The sequence below is a fragment of the Canis lupus genome, chromosome 7 (genome assembly GCF_011100685.1).
Source record: "Canis lupus familiaris isolate Mischka breed German Shepherd chromosome 7, alternate assembly UU_Cfam_GSD_1.0, whole genome shotgun sequence".
NCBI classification, from domain to species: domain Eukaryota; kingdom Metazoa; phylum Chordata; class Mammalia; order Carnivora; family Canidae; genus Canis; species Canis lupus.
The window spans coordinates 76,721,226-76,742,893 of record NC_049228.1 but is presented as its reverse complement, the minus strand read 5'-3'; the positions used below and the strand labels follow the sequence as shown (position 1 = coordinate 76,742,893).

Sequence of the window (21,668 nt, the reverse complement as noted above, 5' to 3'; positions counted from 1 at the left end):
CTGCTTGTTCCATAATAATGTTATCTCCATCTTCTCCCTCCTTCCATCCTGAGGTTGGCAGCTGCTCCACAGCTACTGTGAACTTTAGTCCATACCTCTTTGTTGAAATTATACAAAATGAAATGATGTGACTATTTTTAATAGGAAAATTAGAAATTAGAAAGTGGGAAAGAGAATAGAATTTCACAAGAAATATATCCCAGTATTTTAATAGAGTCAGTTCAAAATGCCCCCCCAAAAGTTTTTAAATACCTGTCAAATACCTCATTTTACATGTCCCCTTTTGGTAAGAGTGTAAATCATTGATCATTTTGTTAGGTAGGGCAAAGTTTTAGTGAGACTTTGCCACAGGTGTGGTATTATTATGAATCCTACTTAACCAACAACAAAAAAGTAAGTTATTATAAAAAGTGGTATCAGGGAAAGTTGGAGTGGAATAATAGAGTATTCCTGAAAAATGGAGAGGGAGGAGTAGAAAGTTGGAAACAGGCAAGTAAATATGCCAAATTCTTTTGTATGAAAAGTAGATATTTACTTTGCTCAAACACCATGGGAAGAATTTCTTCATCATCTTGTGTTTCCCTATATTTGTAAATATCACTTTATGTATGACTTTTTTCACAAAAATAGCATAAGTTCTGATTTTATAAATAAAATGTGACTCATATATTAATAACTTGACCCATACCTGAAAGCATATGAAGGAAGTGTACATAATCCCCAATAGTTACATTTCCTGAGTAGTAAATTATTTTCTCATTCTGCGCAGTTTTTCATGACCACCACTCTTCTTCCTTAGGTATGATGTTGCCATCTTTGACTTCATCTGTGTACTTCTTTGTATTTTTGGGTTTGTGCACCTGGTGGTCCTGGTGCCGGACGTTTGATCCATTGCTGTTCAGCTGCCTCTGTGTTCTGCTGGCTATTTTCACTGCGGGACACTTGATTGGACTTTATTTATACCAGTTCCAATTCTTTCAAGAAGCTGTTCCACCCAATGACTACTATGCAAGGTAAGAAAAATTGTTAAAACATTTCAAGGGGAGCTAGCCCTCCTTTATGATCTCGTTTGACTTTGCAGGGTTTCTTCCTGATGCCAATTCATGTGTTCAGCAGAGGTTTAGTGGGGATGTGAGAAGCAATCAAGTGCTTTCAGGTTATTGAATGACAAAATCTAGAAGGAAGTAGAAGGTCACTTCAGATAGAGGTGCTGCTGGAACATGGAGAGAGAGAAGACTGTTATTTGGGCTCAGCTGTGAAAGAGATCCCAGGAGAACATTTTACATCAAAGAATAGTAACGTGTTAAAGCATCCAGCTGGAGGATGCTCTCACAGGCCAAATAGAACATCAAAAATAATAATGAATTGATTATAAAAATATAAAAATAAAAATGCATGAATTCATGAAGAGAGAGAGCTGATTTGCTTCAGTTGAAGACGACTATTACACCAACTCCTTACTTTGAAAAATGAGAATGAAAGGCAAAGAATCCAGCATTTGCTTTGACTTTTTAGAAGAAACTCTAGGAGATTCTCAGCTGATGAGACAAAACCCACCTTTACAGGATAACACTAGTAATGAAAGGGGGAAGAATAAAAGAATTAGAAAATTACTATCTCTCTGTTCTTAATGAAATACTGATTTTTGTTGCAAACTGAAACCATTACTTTAAAAAGGGGCTGTTGGGCTGAAGGATGTTTGCAGAATGACAAAGTATAACCTCAATGACCATTTGCCAATGGCGAAGAGAAAATCAAACTTTTGTAGTGGTGATCAACACTGCAACCAATTGATCAAACTAGTAGTACTACCTAAAGTGGGATAGCTCAACATTTCACACTTGTAGATGTGATGCAATATGACATATACAGCATCATTTTGTTAAACTTCTAGACCTAACCTCTGCATTGTAGTAACATGTAAAGGATAAATGTAATGACTCCACAAGAAAACAGAGAAACCCAGAATGCGGATTCTATGAGGCAAATTATCTGATCTCTAAAAAACTCAGCATCATGAAGAGAAATGTATGTAGAGGCAGTAAGGATAAGGGCTGTTCTAATTTAAAAGATAACTGGGGAGACCCAGCAGACAGATGTGAAGACTGACTCTAGATGACCTCTTGGTTCAATGACACATCTCTAAAAGACATTCTGAGGTTAAATGGGGGAAATGTCAACATTCACTGGTTATTAGCTGATTGTATAGAATCATTGTTAATTCTTAGGTGCATGATTGTTGGGTGGGGATATAAGAAAATATATGATTGGCATTGGGTTATCCATTATGCTGTTTCAACTTTTCTGTTTCTATAGAAAAGTTTATAATTGGAAGTTATAGTAAAAAGAAGCGAAGACAGAAATGGTGGGAGAGAATATGAGGGGGGTGAAAGCAGTGCCTGTAGCCTTATCTCTGATGTGTCTGGGAAGTGGTGTAGATGTTTTTTGTCCTTTTGTTGGGAAATGAGGAACCTCCAATTTAAAAGAACATGAGTAATATTAGCAACCTCATGATGTATATTTGCATCCTTCTTTCAAGGGATCCTGATTGTGTTTTCATATGATAGTAAATATGAAGCAGGAATGTGTGTACTTACCTTGTTTTTATTAATTCATACATAAAATCTGTCTAGTCTGTAGCTGTGTCTACACAAGTCTAGAAAAAAATTCAAGTCCTAAAACCACTTATATCCTGTTAAAACAAGTTAGTACTCAACACACACTTATAATCTGACAAATTCTAAACCCAATTGGCATAATCCGGAGGTTTACCAAGTATAATTCAGTCTAAAAAGAGAAGAATGTTACATAGACACATTAAAACTGAGGAACCACAATATGGAAACAAGCTAAGTGCCCACTGACAGATGAATGGATAAAGAAGATGTAATATATATATATATGTATATATATATACATATATATATAACATATATATTATATCTATTATATATAGATGTAATATATATAATTACATATATTATATATATGTAATATATATAATACAGTATATATATACTGTATATAAACACAATGAAATATTATTCAGTCTTTAACAAGAAGGAAACCTTGCCATTCATGACAACATGATGAAACTTGAAGGCATTATGCTAATGAAATAAGTCAGACAGAGAAAGACAAATACTGTATATTTGTCTACTTATATATGGCATCTAAACAAAAGAGCCAACTAACAGAAACAGAGTAGAAAAGTGGTTACAAGGGGTGACGTGAGCAGGAAAGAGGAGAAGCTGGTAAAAGAGTACAAACTCACATATGAGGTGAATAAATCCTGAAGATCTAATGCACAGGTTCACTATAACTAATAGTACTGTATTGTATATTGTACACTTGATAATTACTAAGAGATTAGATCTTAAGCATTTTCACCAAAAAAAGTAATTATGTGAGGTCATTGGTGTATTAATGAACTAGATTGAGGTAATCATTTCACAGTGTACATGTCTATCAAATAAACACAATGTACACTTTAAATATATTACAATTTCATGTGTTGGTTACACCTGAGAAGCCTCATTAATGGTGCAGATTTATATAATATCTATTTCTTTTAGGCAGAAGTGAATAAATGCTAAATTTCAGTACAGACACAAGTTCTAGACTAAATGAATCCTTTGGTTTCTTTTATTTTTTGGTCTGTTGAACATGCATAGAAAAAATGTTTTTGGGGCACCTGGATGGCTCAGTGGTTGAACATCTGCCTTTGGCTCAGGTCATGATCTCTGAGCCCCAGGATCGAGTCCTGCAATTTGCTCCCTTCAGGGAGGCTGCCTCTCCCTCGCCTGTTATCTCTGCCCTTGTCTCTGTGTCTCTCATGAATAAATAAATAAAATCTTAAAAAAAAAAAAAGTTTTGTCTGTTGGAAGGGCTGACTTTTAGAGGGTGATTTAATTGGGAATGTAAGTATCTTCTATATGCCAGTATCCCCTCCCCCCAGTTTAAGGATCTTTTCTGCCATCTAGAGACTGACAATAGGAAATACAAATAATATTCAGAATTGATGGGATGAGCACTGGGTGTTACGCTATATGTTGGCAAATTGAACTCCAATAAAATAAATAAATAAATAATAAAAAATATTCAGAACCACCTCGAAAACATTTTTTGTGTCAAGAATCGGCTAGTAAATATTTTAGGCTTTGTCACAAATTATGTTAAGAAGCCATGGTAGCAGAAAAGCAGCCAGGGACAGATTTAAAAGAATGATGAGGTTCTTTTCCAGTAAAGTTTTGTGGACACTGAGATTTGAATTTCATATTATTTTCACATGTCACGAAGTATTATTTTTCTTTTGATTTTTTCCAGCCACTCAAAAATGTAAAAACAAAACAAAACAAAAAATGTAAAAACCATTGTTAGCTCATATTTTATACCCAAACAAGTGGTGAACAAGCCTTACCAACCTATGATGTAGGTGATAATAGTCCTAATAGGGTAACAACGTGCCGTATTTATTACTCATTCGAATTGTCACAAACAAAATTATAATTTATTACATGTAATAATAATCATATTAAGTAATTATACTTACATTTTGTAGATGATCCATTTAAACAGTTTAAAAAGTTCATCACAAATAATTTCATAGAGATAAGTCATTAAAAGTTAAGTTGCTAAAAAAAAAAAAAAAAAAAAAAAAAAAAAAAAAGTTAAGTTGCTTATTAGGGTATAGACTTTTGGAGCTAAACAATGAAATATAAATATAAATATAAATACACTGCCTTGTTGTAGATTCCTACCCTCCCTCCATTCACTTGGGTGATCACAAGCCATTGCATTTTAGTCCTAGAAAGCTTGAAAATTTGTATATCTAAAACAATAGTTTTTTCATAAGGTGTAATTCCAGTGCATTGTTATCAACCCCAAATTCTAAGTTGGAGGAAAACAAACTGGAAAGTGGCAAAAGAAACTCATCTTGCTTGGGCACTTGTCAAAAATTTCATAACCACAGAGATTTCAGCGTATATATCCAGCTTCAGATGTGGCTGTTCTTAAAACAATCCATTTTTGGAGACAAAATGGACAAGCCATTTTTGTCTTCTCAAAAGCTTTCAAATGCGCTCTCTGGTCCAAATTATCTTTATTTTTAGAAAATTTGAATTGATTTGTTTATCATTAGTATAATACCTATTTTTTGGTGATTATTTGGAAAAATATAATGAAGGATAAGGAAAACCACCTTTTTAAAATGTAATCCCAGCCTCCCGAAATAAGTGCTATTTATTTCTGAGTCTATATTCTTCCAGAATTTTTCCTAGGCATATATGAGCCTTTTTAAAACAAACTCTGAATCATAATGCACATACTGTTTTGTAAGTTGCCTTACATTTTTGTTTTACATTCTCCCATGTTATGAAATGTTTTTCTAAAATGTGATTGCCAAAAATAAAATAAAATAAAATAAAATAAAATAAAATAAAATAAAATAAAATAAAATGTGATTGCCATAGGCTGCAAAGTGCTTGAATGTGTCGATAGATTATAGTCAGTCCCTGATTTCTGACCACATAGATTTTTTTCAATTCCATTAACTTTATTTTTGTAAGTTTTTATTTAAATTCTAGTTCGCTGATATACAATGTAGTATTAGTTTCAGGTGTACAAAAGAGTGATTCAGCACTCCATACAATACCCTACGCTCATCACAACACGTGCACTCCTCAGTTCCCACCACCTATTTCACCCATTCCCCCAACCCACTTCCCCTCTGGTAACCATCAGTTGGTTCTCTCTTTTTTAAAAAAAGATTTTATTTATTTATTCATGAGAGACACAGAGAGAGGCAGAGACACAGGCAGAGGGAGAAGCAGATTCCATGCAGGGAGCCTAATGTGGGACTCCATCCCAGGACTCTGGGATCATTCCCTGAGCCAAAGGCAGACGCTCAACCGCTGAGCCATCCAGGCATCCCAGTTGATTCTAATTAAGAGTTTGTTTCTTGGTTTGCCTCTCTCTCTTTACCACATTGCTCATTTATTTTGTTTTAAAATCCACATATGAGTGAAATCATATGGCATTTGTCTTTCTCTGATTGACTTGTTTTGCTTTGGGTAATACTCTGTAGCTCCCTCCATGTCATTGCAAATAGCAAGATTTCATTCTTTTTATGGCTGAGTGTTAGTCCATTGTGTGTATGTGTGTGTGTGTATCACATCTTTATTCATTCATCCTTCGATGGACAACCTGGGCTATTTCCATAATTTGGCTATTGTAGATAATGCTACTGTAAACATTGGGGTGCATGTATACCGTTGAATTAGTATTTTTGTATCCTTTGGGTAAATACCTGGTAGTGCAATTGCTGTATCATAGGGTGGTTCTATTTTAACTTTTTGTGGAACCACCACACTGTTTTCCAGAGTGGTTACACCAGTTTGCATTCCCACCAACAGTGCAAGAGAGTTCCCTTTCTTCACATCCTCTCCAACACCTGTTTTTTCTTGTGTTGTTGATGTTAGCCATTCTGACAGATGTGAGATGTTATTTTATTGTAGTTTTTATTTGTATTTTGTATTGTACAATATTTAAAATATTGTAGTATTTTATTTGTATTATATTGATGATGAGTGACTTTGAGCTTCTTTCATGCGTCTGTCAGCCGTCTATGTCTTCTTTGGATATATGTCTATTCGTGTCTTCTCATTTTTAAATCAGATTATTCGTTTTTTTTTTAGTGTTCTTTATGTATTTTATATACTAACCCTTTAGCTGATATGTTATCTGTGAATATCTTCTACTATTCCACAGGAAGCCTTTTAATTTTGTTGATCATTTCCTTTGCTGTACAAAAGCTTTTCATTTTGCTGTAGTCCCAATAGTTTCTCTTTGCTTTTGTTTCCCTTGCCGTAGGAGACATAGCTAGTAAGAAGTTGCTATGGCTGATGTCAAAGAGGTTACTGTCTATGTTCTCTTCTAGGATTTTTATGGTTTCATTGACTATGTTGATTTATTATTTTTTTAATTTATTTATTCATAGAGACACAGCTAGAGAGAGAGGCAGAGACACAGGCAGAGGGAGAAGCAGGCACCATCCAGGGAGCCGGATGTGGGACTCGATCCCGGGTCTCCAGGATCACGCCCTTGGCTGCAGGCGGCACTAAACCGCTGCGCCACTGGGGCTGCCCAATTATGTTGATTTAAATTGTTCCTCATTTTTGCTATCTTCATTAATGCTGTGATGAGTACCCACATTACTTCTAAATTTAAATAAAACTCATGATTGAGCAAGGTGCAACCTCACATTCCCTCAGTTGTGAAGGAGTCTCTGCAGGACTGTTTGATACTTGCCTCTGCTACAAGGATCTGGAGATTTCAATAGTCCTGGGCCAACATTGTGATAATATACATGGTGATTCCCTCACCATGCCAGTAATGTATACTGAAATCCCATATCTAGGTGTAGCACAGATCTGGAGTTTTATTTTTCTCCAAGGTGACCTCTTCTTTCAACCAGGAGATTGTGTGCTTCCTTCCAGCTCCTTCCAGGCCTGTGATGGAATTTTCCATTACATTTAGCCAAGGAAGGGTGTTGAAAAGGTGAGTATATGGGATGAATAGGAGATTAAAGTTTGCATAGAAGCAGAGTAGAGGAGTGACATTGCCTCAGGAGGAGAATTAGTGATTCTCTTCCATGTTTTGCACATAGGAAGCACATGATCAGATTTCCAAAACAAAATTCAGGGCTCATTATTTGATAGCTATGATTGTACTCATGGGAAAGTGAAGACTTTGTGTTTGAAAGTAGGATAATTTTTCCTAAATCTGAAATGCTATAACCACATAAAAAACTTGGTGACCACTCTTCTGAAGTTTATCCAGCAAAATAAAACTGCAGAACAAATCCACCTAACTTTACGTGAGATCAAGAATGTACCAGTCAACATAATTTGTTTAATAGAATAGAGCCCAGTGACAGCTGCTATTTTTGAAGGTCTCCCTAACAAAAATGATGAAGTAAACAAAATCTGGCTTTGCTAATGCAGCCTGTAATCTCTTCCAAAGGTTTTGTATTTTCAAGGGAATTTCTATAGACAGCAACCATTTCCTGTTTTGAAAGACATGAAGCAAGATTAAAGATGGTAGGCTTATGTTCAGATTTCTCCAATTATACATATGATTATCCTCACCTGTTTTCCTACCTGTAGGGCTGGCCACATTTATGAAGCTTTGAATCTTGGACAATTTCTGTCCTGCAGGTTTTCTGCACTAAAATTTCGAAAAGTATGCTGGGTAGGAATGGGGCCACGCTGGTGGACCTGATTTGTTCTTCATTGTTATGAATGGCAGGTACCTTGAAAGGCTTTAAGACACATTTGAATGTGATAAACTTCTACTTACCAGTGGCATGAATTAAAAGCTAATTGCAACAGTTTGGCAGCACACCACTGACTACGTTTCCTTGTGAAGATGATACCAAAAGTCATTTTGGTAAAATGACTAAAAAAAAAATCCTGACAGGAAGTGGGTTCTTTGTTTTTTAATCTTAAATTATCTCAATAAAACAGGTAAAAGTTCTGATGTGGGCCAGGGTGGAAGATGTGACTGGAGGCTAAAAGTCTATTGTTTTCTTAATTAGTATGGAGACACTTAGAACATGTACATTTATTTTTCGACCCTATTAATGAACATTATGTGTGTGTTAAGCATTGGGATGATAGGTCATCCATCCATTTAAATTATCTCATCTGGTCTTCAACTGGCTTTTGTTCCAACTTCTGAACTTTCTCAAGAATATCTGCAGGAATTACTTCAGGGATTGGACTTATTTGCTCAAATTTATTTTCTTCATTTGCTGCCTTCTTCACTTTAAGATAAGAAGTTTGAACATGAAAGGGCAGGAAGGAATGAGAGATCTTGAGGCCTTTCTCTGTGAAAGTAGGATTCTCTGTAAAATAAAGAGACAATGATTTGCCCCATGTTACCCTTTTTATGTGCTATTTCAATAACTAATGATGATAAGAAAATGCATTATGTTTAAAGAAGGAAAAGCTTGTGTTTATTTCAGGGTTAAAACAACGTAAAAAAGAAAAAAGCAAAGCCTGAATCTCCAACATCATGAGTTAACTATTCTATGAAAAATGTTTAAAAACAAACATTAAGAACACAATCTCATTTATTATATTTACACTATCCTAATGCTAGTCATAAAAATGTCAATAATATGTAGGGAGTAATAAAGGCCTTAATGCTGTCTTTTTCTCCTGATTGAGGGAAGCCAGTGGGTCCTTCAGAAAACGGAACAATGCAATCAGTTTTCCTGTCAGGTCTGCTGCAGTTTGCTTTGTAAGCTATTCTATCATTCAGGTTATTTCTAAGAATGTACTTTTCACCCCAGCCCTGGATTGCTATGTTGTGCCTGTCTTGCGTTGGAGTAATCTAGAGTTTAGTTACAAAAACAGCACAGAAAAACTAAATTATTTTCCATGGAAACCAGTTGGCAAGAATTTCATCTGAAAGCAGTCAGGGTGGGGGGGCAGGGATAAATGTAAAGCAGGCCATTTTTATGGTAAGGAATGTAAATTCACCCAAAGAAGTTAACACTTTTCCTTTACCTTTTTGTTAAAAGATGGCACTGGCAGATATCTATAGACTTGTAGAGTTTGTAGGTGATATAAAGATAACCAAACACTGGGTTTCATTCTGAAAAGAATTTTAGCCATTAAGTGACCTGTTCAATGCCTCAAGCAGGGTTCACTTGTGCTTATCTGAAAAGTGAAAATAGAAGCCAAAAGAGACATTGACTTTCCACAGATAAATGGAAAATCAAAAGAACATAAATACTTGAACCCCTGAGTCCAATCGGGCAATTTGCCATAACCTTATGGCTACCTAGGACCTTAGGTGTGTGTGGACCTAGGTGTAGGTGTGTGGTAGACCCAGGAGGCCTGGTAAATGGGGTGCCCTACACAGCCATGACGCCTGGCATCATGTATGAAGCAGCTACTGCTTCTCACCAGGTGGACAAGCCTTGGCACAGGATGTTTATCTAACTGAGGGAAACTAAAACTTTTCAACCTCATTTTCCAGAATGTCAGCCTTGATTAAATGTTGTGGACCAAAATTTTTCACCTTTTACTTATTGAGAGCATTTCCCAGGAAGGGTGTCCTTTCCATTTTCATGGAAAATCTGTTCTACTCTCTGTGGGATCCACATAGTACAGTCCAGTCTCGTTCTGCTGGGTTCATATATACAAGAGCAGCTCATCTGCATACATGCGGCAACAGGGCAGGACTTTCTGCCCAAATGCTATCCCTGTTATCAAGCAGAAGGTGGGGGTCCACTGGCTTATAATGTGATATATATGGAGAGGATTATGGTAATGCATTCTCTGGAGCCCAACACCTAGGGGATGAATCTTGGCCTCGCTACTTTCTAGACAGAGCATCTGGGCACCACTATACCTCATGCTCTGTGCTTGGGTTTCCATATCTAGAAAATAGGGATGAGAATAATGCTTGTCTCAGAGAGGAGTGTTGTATTAAATAGGGGAATACCCACCAAATGCTGGACCATGTAGGGTGCATATTTAAAAGGACCTGACTTTATTGTTGTAGACAGCGTATTAACACACATAAAACCATTTTTTATTCAAACTCACTTTCCATAACTGACAGTGTACCTTATCTGGCACCTCAACTGCAGTTCTCTGAGAACATTAAGCTACTCTACCCCTTGTGCTGTTTCCTTCACTGGAAATGTCCTACTTCTTCATCCCACTGGCTAGCACGTACACCTCCTTCTGGAACCTTCCATGTTTCTGTCTGTGAGGACCGAAAATTATTATCTGGGCAGTTACTCTATGCAGACTTGCTTCCTTGCACCTGCTGCACTGAACCATAATGATTGTCTATGAATGTGTCTCCCTGCCGGTTTTGGGTTTGGGTGGCCTGAGTACTGTCAGACTCTAACACTGCTGATCACACTGCTTTTAGGAAATCCCTGTTCAATCTGTTTTGTGCTCTGTCTCCTGCAACCCTTGTGTTTCATCTCTTTGTGCACCAAAATAAAGTAAAACTTGTTTAGACTTTTCCTGAACTCTAAACCACAGATAGGGCCACTGGCTATGAGACATGGGAAAATGATTTCCCAGAAAGGTCACTGTCAGTTTCAGGACACCCACTGTAGTCCCACTGCTGTGTTCTGTGGTACATGTCCCCAGTTAGTGAAATATTAAGTCCAGCAAGAAACTAAGGAGGCTGTAGTACATGTGGTTCCTTACTTGTGGTGTTGGCAAATATTTAGCTTTTGCTTGAGAAAAAAAATGATAGTTTTACATTTATGCATTTAGAAAATTCAAAAATAGCTTTATCCCTGATGGTTAAAGTTAACATGGTTAATGTAGTAAATAGCTTTCACTTTTGAGGAAATTAGAGATTTCAGTTCATACTGTGTTTCTTGGACACCCGGTTTATCTCTTAATTTTGAGGGACTTTGGTTTATGTTTCTTCATTTCTCTGGACTTTGTCTTTAAAATGAGAGAGCTGTGGTGAATATTGATGAGATGGTGTTGCACAACAGTCTGCCCAGGCCTTACAATCAGAAGGCGATTAAGAAATGTTAGTTCTACTTTTCTCCATAGTTTTTGGTGTAGAAGGCATACACAATATGATTTTTTCCTCAATTTTAATGAGAAATATTTGACATGCATTACTATATAAGTTCAGGCTACAGCATGATGGTATGACTTATATATATTATGAAGTGATTATCACATAAGATCAGTGAACACCCATCTTCTCATGTAGATAAAATAAACAAAAGACGGAGGAAAAGAAAAAAAATGTTCTCTTTATGATGTGAACTCTTAGGACTTACTTTTTTAACCATTTTGCTATGTATCACACGACAGGGTTAACTCTGTCATTGGCTGTGGTCATTAGGTTGTACAGTACATCCCTAGTGCTTACTTATTTTGTAACTGGAAGTTTGTATCTTTCGACCACCCTCCTCCAATTTCCCCTCCCCTACCTTTTCACATCTGGTAACCACAAGTCTGATCTTTTTTCTATGAATGTGGGTTGTTGTTGGTTGGTTGGTTGTAGATTCCACATATAAATGAGATCATATAGTATTTGTCTTTGTCTGACATATTTCACCTAGCACAATGTTCTCAAGGTCTATTTGTGTTGTTGGAAATGATAGGAATAAGAAAGAAGAAAAGGAGAGGATTTCCTTGGTGTTATGGCTGAATAACATTCCATTGTATATATACCTCACAACTTTATCCACTCATCAATTGAGGGACACTAGGTCATTTCCATGTCTTGGCTATGGTAAATAATGCTGCTGTGCACAAGGGGGCATAGATATCTTTCCAATTAGTGTTTTCAGTACCTTTGGATATTCTCAGAAGTGGAATTGCTGAATCATATGGTAGTTCTATTTTTAATTTTTTGAGGATCCTCCATACTGTTTTGCAGGCTACACCAATTCACAGTTCAGCAGCACACAGGTTCCCTTTTCTCAACATCCATACCAGTTATTTGTTATCTCGTATCCTTTTTGATAATGGTCATTCTAACAAGTGTGAGATGATAAGCTCATTGTGGTTTTAATTTGCATTTCCCTAATGACTAGTGATGCTGAGCATCTTTTCATGTGCCTATTGACCTTTCATGTACCTTTTTTAGAGAAATGTCTATTCAGGTTCTTTGCCCAATTTTAAATTGGGGTATTTTCTTTTTTGAATATTGAGTTGTAGGAGTTTCCTATATGTTTTGGGTATTAGCTCCTTATCTGATAAATAGTTTGCAAATATTTTTTCATATTCCATAGGTTGTCTTTTCACCTTGCTGATGATATATTTTGCTGTGCAGAAGCTTTTTAGTTCGATGCACTCCCACTTGTTTATTTTTTATTTTCTTTCTTGTGCTTTAGGTATCATATCAAAAAATCATTACCAAGTCTCATGACAAAGAGCTTTTGTTCCTGTTTTCCTCTAGGAGATTCATGGCTTCTGGTCTTAAATTTAAGTCTTTAATTCATTTTGAGTTAGTTTTGTGAATGATGTAAAATAGGCATCTAGTTTCATTCTCTTACGTATGACAATCCAGTTTTCCAAGCACCATTTATTGAAGAGACTGTCTTTTCTCCACTGAGTATTCCTGGCTCCCTTTTGAAGTATCAGTTGACTTTGTATGTTTGGGTTTATATCTGGGTGCTCAGTTCTGTTCCCTTGGTATATTTGTATATTTTTATGCCATTACTATTAGCTATCAGGATAGCTAATAGCTATCAGGATAATGTTGGTTTCATAAAATTACCATACTGTTTTGATGACTATAGTTTTATAATATAGCTTGCATTCAGGAAGTGTGGTACCTCCTGCTTTGTTCTTTCTCAGGATTTCTTTGGCTATTTGAGGGTTTTTGTGTTTCTATACACATTTTAGGAGTGTTTTATCTACTTCTGTAAAAAATTCCATTGGAATCTTGATAAGAATTGCATTGAATCCATAGACAGCTTTCAGTAGTATTGACATGTTAACAATATTAATTCTTCCAATACACAAATACAGGGTATCTTTCCACATATTTGTATCTGTTTGGATATCTTTCATCAATGTCTTATAATTTTCAACCAAGAGATCTTACACCTCCTTAGTTAAATTTGTTCCCAGTATTTTATTTTTCTGCTGCTATTGTAAATGGGATCAATTTATTTCTTTTTCAGTTGTTAGTGTATAGAAACATGACTGATTTTTGTATGTTAATTTGTGTCCTAAACTTTACTGAATTCATTATTTGTATATGACAGTTTTTTCATTGAGTCTTTAGGATTTCTCTATACTAAATCAGTCTTTAGGATTTTATATATATATATATATATATATATATATATATATATATATATATATAGTGTATTTACTATATAATTTAATAAACAGAGACAATTTTATTTCTTCCTTACCAGTTTTATTTTTATTTTTATTCTTGCCTGATTTATGAAGCTAGGACTTCCAGTACTATGTCAAATAGGTGTGGTAAGAGTGGGCATCTTGTCTTGTTCCTGATCTAATGGGAAAAGCTTTCAATCTTTCATCATAGAGTATGATCAAGCTGTCATCATATGGCCTATGTTATGTTGTGATATGTTCCTTCTGTGCCTAATTTGTTAAGAGCTTTTATCATGAATGGATGTTTAGTTTTGTCAAATGCTTTTTCTGTGTCTATTGAAATTACCCTGTGGTTATTTCCTTTCTTTTTATTAATGTAATGTATCACATTGATTGATTTGTATTTGTTGAACCATCCTTGAATCCCTGGGAAAAATTCCATTTGATTATGGTAAATCATCTTTCAATGCCACTGAATTCAGTTTGCTATTATTTTATATAGAATTTGTTTTACATTTTTTTATTTAAATTCAATTTGCCAACATATAGTATAACACCCAGTGCTCATCCCATCAAGGGTCCTCCTCAGTGCCCGTCACCCAGTTACCTCATCCTTCCCCACCTCTCCTTCTGCAACTCTTTGTTTCCCAGAGTTAGGAGTCTCTCATGGTTTGTCTCCCTCTCTAATTTTTCCCACTCAGTTCCCCTCCTTTCCCTTACAATTTTTAAATCAGTATTCATTAGAAATAATGACCTATAATTTTCTTTTCTAGTAGTGTTCTTTTCTGGCTTTGGTATCAGGATAATGTTGGTTTCATAAAATGACTTTGGAGGTATTCCTTCCTCTTTAAATTTTTTGGAAGAGTTTAAGAAATATTGGTGTTAATTAGTCTTTAAATGTTTGGTAAAATATACCAGTGAAGATATCTGGTCCTGGACTTCTGTTTGTTGGGATATTTTTGATCACTGATTCAATTTCCTTATTAAATCCATTCAGATTTTTTAATTTCTTCTTGATTCAATCTTGGTAATTTGTATGTTTCTAATAGTTTTTCCACTTCTTCTAGGTTGTCCAGTTTGTTAGTGTGAAGTTGTTTATAGTAGTCTCTTGCAATTCTTTGATTTTCTATGTTATCAGTTGTAATGTCTACTTTTTTGTTTATAAGGTTTGATTTGGGCCCTTTCTCTTCTTTCCTTGTTTAGCTAAGGTTTGTCAATTTTGTTTATCTTTTCAAAGAACCAACCTTTAATTTGGTTAATATTTTCTATTGTTTTTCAATTTTTCATTTATTTTTCTTCTAATCTTTATTATTTCCTTTCTTCTGCTAACTTTGAGATCCAATTGGTCTTCTTTTCTCTGTTCTTTAAGGTGTCTAATTAGGTTGTATATTTGGGACTTTTCTTGCTTCTTGAAGTATACACTTATTGCAATGAACTTCCCTCTTAGATCTATTTTTGCTGCACTTATAAGTTTTGGGATGTTGTATTTCCACTTTCATTTGTTTCAAAAAACTTTTTTCCCCCTTTTTAATTTCTTCTTTCATCCATTGTTTGTTCAGGAGAATGTTGCTTAATTTCCATGTATTTATGAATTTTCCACTTTTCTTCTTGATTTCTAGGTTTATGCCATTGTGGTCAGAAAAGATACTTAGTATGATTTCAGTCTTCTTAAATTTTCTAAGACTTGTTTTTTGGCCTAACATTTGGCTATCCTAGAAAATGTGCACTTGAGAAGAATATTTATAATGCTTTTGTTGAATGGAATGTTCTGTATATGTCTGTTAGGCCCGTTTGATCTGGAGTCTTGTTCAAATATGCCATTTCTTTATTGATTCCCTGACTGGATAATCTATCCCTTATTGAGAGTGAGATATTAAAGTCTCCAACTATTATTGTATTACTGTTTACTTCTCCTTTTAGCTCTGTTACTTTTTGCTTTATATATTTAGATGCTATAAAGTTGGGGTCATAAATATTCTTGATGGATTCACCACTTTATCATTATATGATGATCTTCTTGGTCTCTTTTTATTATTTTTAAAGTCTATTTTATCTGATATAGGTTTGGCTACCCTTTCTTTTTGTTGTTGTTTTGGTTTTTGGTTATCTTTTGCTTGAAATATCTTTTTTCATCCCTTCACTTTCAGTGTGTCCTCAGTGTGTCCTTAAGCCTAAAGTGAGTGTCTTATAGGTAGCACATTGTTGGATCTTATTTTTAATCTATTCAGCCATTCTATGTCTTTCCATTGGCATATTTAATCTGTTTATGGTTAAAGTAATTGCTGATAGGTGAAGACTTACTATTGCTATTTTGTTCATTGTTTTCCAGTTATTTTATAGAATCATCATTCCTTATTTCTTAGTCTGCTGTCTGTGTGTATGTGTGTGTGTATGTTGTGTGTGTTTGTGTTGATGCTACTGATGGCATCAGTATGCTTTGACATTTTTATTATGTTCTTTTGTGTAATTGCTATAGGATTTTTCCTTCTGGTTACCATGAGGCTTATATAAAAAAATCTTAAACTTATAACCTATTTTAAACTGGTAACAACTTAACTTCAATAGAATTTTTATTATTTTTTTTATGATAGTCACAGAGAGAGAGAGAGGCAGAGACACAGGCAGAGGCAGAAGCAGGCTGGCTCCATGCACCGGGAGCCCGATGTGGGATTCAATCCCGGGTCTCCAGGATCGCACCCTGGGCCAAAGGCAGGTGCTAAACCGCTGCACCACCCAGGGATCCCCCTCAATAGAATTTTTAAACTTTACACTTTTACTTCTACTGCCCCTCACAATTTAGTTATTGCTGTTATAATTTTTTATAGTGTGTAGCTAATTACAGAATATTATAATTATGGTTATTTTTACTTCTTTTTAAAAACTTTTAAACTAGACATGTGAGTTATGAACCATAATCCCATACATAGAACTATGACCATGTTTACCATTACCAGCAAGGTTTATGCTATCTTTTACTGTTTTTAGGATGTTAATTAGTGTTCTTTTACTTCCATTCAAGAAACTCCCTGTGACATTTGGCTGGTCTGGTGATAGTAAACTTCCTCAGCTTTGGTTTGTTCAGGAAAGTTTGTGTCACTCCTGCATTTCTGAAGGACAGCCTTGTCAGATGTAAAATTATTGGTTGACAGTTATTTTCTTTCAATACTTTGAATATGTCATCCAATCTCTCCCGACCTGAAAAGTTTCTGTTGAGATATCTGCTCATAGTTTTATGTTACTTCTCTCTTTTTTCTTGCTGCTCTTAAAATTCTGTTTTTGATTTTGACAATTTAATCATAATCTGTCTCAATGTAGTCCTATTGAGATTCAACCTAACTGAGGTCCTTTGAGCCTCATTGATGCAGATGTCTATTTCTTCAAGTTTGGGAAGTTTTCAGCCATTCTAGATTGAAATATACTTTTCCCCTTGTTTTCCTCTTCTCCTTATGTAATTCCCATAATGTTAATATTCCATAATTCCCGTAGGCTTTCTTCATTTTTTTCATTCTTTTTTTCTTTTTGTTCTTCTGACTGGGTAATTTCCAGTGTCCTATCCTCCCAGTTACTGATTTTTTCTTCTGCATGGTTGAGTTTACTGTTGAAATTCTTTATTGAATTCCTCAGTTCAGTTATTGTGCTTATGAACTCTAGGATTTCTGTTTGTCTATTTGATGGTTGCTATTTCCTTGCTGAACTGGTTTTGTTCATGCATTGTTTTCCTAACTTCATTTAGTTGTCTGTGTTTTCTTATAGGCCACTAAACTTCCTTAAGATGATTATTCTGAATAATAGATAATAATAAAAGATAAAGATCTGATGGTGCATAGATCCCCATTTCATTGTGATCAGTTATTAGAGTTTTATTAGTTTCCTTTAGTGGTGTCTTATCTAATTGATTTTTCATGATTCATGATTTCTTATGTTGTTATGAGCACATTTGACTGTTTACTTCCTCATCCAGATTTTAAGAAGTTTGCTTTGGCAGAGATCGTTCTTCACAAGTCAGCTCAGTTTGGTGTTTTGGATGTGCCTACTGGTAATGTCCTTGGGTCAGTGGGACCTGCCATTGTGGTCTATTTTTAGGAGAGACAGCTGTTCAAGTTCTGATGATGGGTATGTTTGGAGTATGCCTCTAGCAGACAACAGTAAAATAGGACTGTTGATTTGGTTCCCTTTCTAAGTAAGGCTGAAAGATACACTCTGCATTTGCCTGGATTCTCTGATCAGGCTTACTAGATAGTCAGGACTGCATGCTATATTTAGTAGCAGAAGGAGCTTTGAATAGCTTCCTTACCCTAGCAGGGCAACAAGTTGGGACTCAATACCTTTATAATCCATTGTTTGGGAACCCAAATCAAGCCAGTGTGCACTGAATTCTCTTGTTACATGAAGTTTCTAGTTTTGCTCTTTCATTGGGGGAAGCCATGGTCTGTGTTCTGTGTTCAAGTGCCATGTACATAGGGCCATTGAATGGGCTACACAGCTTCCCATACGCTCTGCTTAGATTCTTTGGTTAAACAGAGTGAATGCTGTTTAGCGATGAGTAGGACTACAAATTAGATTTCCTGCTTGGGTACAGCTAGAAAAGCAGCTCTACAATCAGCAAAGCTCTTTCTTTTTTTTTTTTTTTTTTTTTTTTTTTTTTTTTTTTTTAAATTTTTATTTATTTATGATAGTCAGAGAGAGAGAGAGAGAGAGGCAGAGACACAGGCAGAGGGAGAAGCAGGCTCCATGCACCGGGAGCCCGACGTGGGATTCGATCCCGGGTCTCCAGGATCGCGCCCTGGGCCAAAGGCAGGCGCCAAACCGCTGCGCCACCCAGGGATCCCAGCAAAGCTCTTTCTTAAGTCAAATCTATTCATACCCCAAGTTCTTTGGTTGAACAGGACCGTGGGCTGTTTTGAAAACTATTAGCTTTTCCTCTGGAGAGCCTCTGAACATCACAGCTTCCATGAATTCTGGCCAGCTCTCCTGGTGAGATGGGGCTGGAAGATAGTTCACAGTTGGTGGTACAAGAACTCTACTCCTTACAAGGGCATGGGCAGAGTGAACTCTAGGGCCTGCAAAACTCTTCCTTTGAGGATCTGTATCAGGCATATCTGCATCCCACTGATTTACCTGGTCAGAATATGCCCCTGACGTGGTTCTGCAAGTGAGCAAAACTGCTGGTTGGGACTGCTACTTCGGCATGGTAGGTATGAACTTGCTCTACCAGGATCTGTGTGCTGGTTGTTGCAAGCTCTTCCCCATTTCTCCATCATAGTCAGATTCCCAGTGATTGAACCCCATAGATTTTCCTGCAATCCCTGTGGCGTGAGATCTGAGTAGGGGCTCCTGCAAAGTGACCATAATGCTGGGAGGCATTGGTTGTTCAGCCACCCCCCTCTGGGTTTTCTTTAACTCCTGAGGAACTGGAGGCTCAAGGGGACTTCTCCATGTGGTACTGCACTGGCCTGAAGGAAGGGCAATGCAATCAACTGGAGCTGCTTCTTTCACCCTTCTGATGCAGCCTGTCTTGGTCTCTGGGTTGCAAGACTGCTTCAGCCTCACCTCTGTGTTCTAGAAATCTCTCACTGGTGTCCTGTTCTTGATTCACTATTAGTTATTCTTATGAGGGAGAGTGAAGTCAGAAATTACCTATTTTGCCATTTTGGTGATGTTGTGATTTTTTTTCAAATTAAATAAATTATTATATGCCTGAGTTAGTAATGTTTTTCTCTATCTACTGATTTCCAACTTACATGGCATCTAGTAGCTTAGTAGAATCTATTCTAATAAAAATAACTCTTTTTCATCTTCTCATAAAAGTCTCATCGCCATCACTGTATTACTGATACAAAAAAGCCAGTCCTGACTCTGGGAAAATTGAACACTATTTATTTCTATTACTTGTTGTCCTCCCTATAAAACAAGACACAGTCCATAGACAAACCTAAGTTGAAACTGTATATATATATAAACATATGTTTTTGAATATGCATAAAATAGGGATAAATATAATAGAAATAGTACCTTCCCCATAGGTTTGTCATGAATATTAAATGAATTAATATTTGTAAAAATATTCCTAGCACATACTAAGAACTGTAAAGAGATATTCATTAAATAAACATATTAAATAAGTTGTCTAACAATAGGGATTCAAGCCTTTGATCAGAAATTTAATAACAACATATGGCTATAATCTTTTATATATTTTATTTGTAAACTTTGAGCTCACACTATAATTTTGGTTTTAGGCAATATAATTGTAGGTGCTTGTTGCATGACGAAGAAATAGCTGTTATTTTCATATGTGACTCTGTACAACACACTTTGTTTATTGCTTTGCACTTCTTACCTTATTTAATTTTGATAATAACCATAGGAGGTAGGTATTGTTATTTTTATGCCCATTTTTTAAAAGATAAAACTGAGATTTACAGAGATTGAATAACACATCAAGACTGCAAGTTTATTTGAATAACACATCAAGGTCGCAGGTTTATTAAGTGACAAAGCCAACATTTTAACCCAATTCTGTCTAACTCTGAAGTGTGTGCCCTATTAGCTGTATTGAGTATCACCACCTTCATAAAAGAGTAATGTTTCTGCTACCTTCTTAGAATATTGAAGAGCCCTTTATACTACCAGTCTCCAAAATGACTTTTAGGTGAGCCAGTTTTTCTACTTTCTTACCCTCTCAGAGGTGCAGGGGTCTGCAATCTCAGCCCATTTGTGGGACATCCATAGCCATAGCAACATGAAGCAGCCCATCAGTCTGGACCTAGTAGAGGTGAACTGAGCTAGTTCTCTTTGACACATAACATTTATGTGTCATGGGCATGGAGCAGTGTTAGAGGATTGGCCTAGCAACTCAAGGGCAGAAATCACATCTAATTTATCTTTGTGTTCTCTCGGTATCTGGAGCCATGCCTAACATGCCACAGGTTCCTGTGAGTACTTGTTAGGTAAAAAAGTGACTCATTTTATGTTTACTCTTTCAAAATATGAAGAAGAGTAAAGATGTAGTTTGCAGTTACATTTTTTTTCCTAAATTTGTTCCAAATGATTGGTATTAATGGATGTATTATAAACTATGCCTGGATGGTACATTTAGGTCCTTTCAACTTTAAAAATTAATAGCAAATTAAAGATGATAGAATTTCTTGTAATAGAAAGACGAACTGTTCCTTCAAGTTATGATAACAGCTTATGAAAAAATTAAGTCTAAAGTGACCTTTTGAGAAAGGTCATTTTGGAACAAAAATGTATTTAGTTACTAAGCTTTTTATTGGAAAGTGTGGCCATCTTGTTTATTAGAGTTAAGGTTCTCATCATGGCCTGGGTTTTCATTAATTGCACCAACACTTCATTAATTTTTTTACTTTGATTATAGTCAATTTGGCTGACTTGTGAAATATTTTGAGAGTAAATATAATAAACAATATTGCCTCATAACTGCTTGGCTTACTAATGTTCCAAAGATTGCTTATGCAGTAACTTCTGCAGTTGGATCTCCTTTTAAAGTTCTAGAGCAACTCTGATTCGAGCATAGATGAGCTCTGAAAATGATTCAAGATATTTTGATTTTCTCTAAAGCCTCTAAGGAGGCTTTTTATTGAGAAAATTTGGCAAAGGTTTTTATAAACATGCTAGTTATTTATTATTAGTGAAAGGAGTGCAACTGCTTCCTTGAAGTATTATTGATATGCAATAAATTGCATATATTTTAACATGTACAATTTGATAAGTTTTGACATAAACATATCCACGAAATCATTGTCACAAGCAAGATAACAAATATATCACACAGACCTATATTTCCTCATA

At 35.7% G+C, this 21,668-nt stretch overlaps 1 protein-coding gene across 5 annotated transcripts in view; it reads left to right on the top strand.

Moving 5' to 3' along the window:
* PIEZO2 (piezo type mechanosensitive ion channel component 2) overlaps positions 1–21,668 on the top strand; it is a 440,872-nt gene that overhangs the window by 262,076 nt on the left and 157,128 nt on the right. For all 5 annotated transcript variants that reach the window (XR_005362693.1, XM_038543881.1, XM_038543880.1 and 2 more), the window contains exon 7: positions 800–1,013. Coding sequence is in view for 4 of the 5 variants with exons in the window: in XM_038543881.1 (XP_038399809.1) it covers positions 800–1,013 (214 nt within the window). In the remaining variant the exon portion in view is untranslated. The remainder of the gene's footprint in view (positions 1–799; positions 1,014–21,668) is intronic.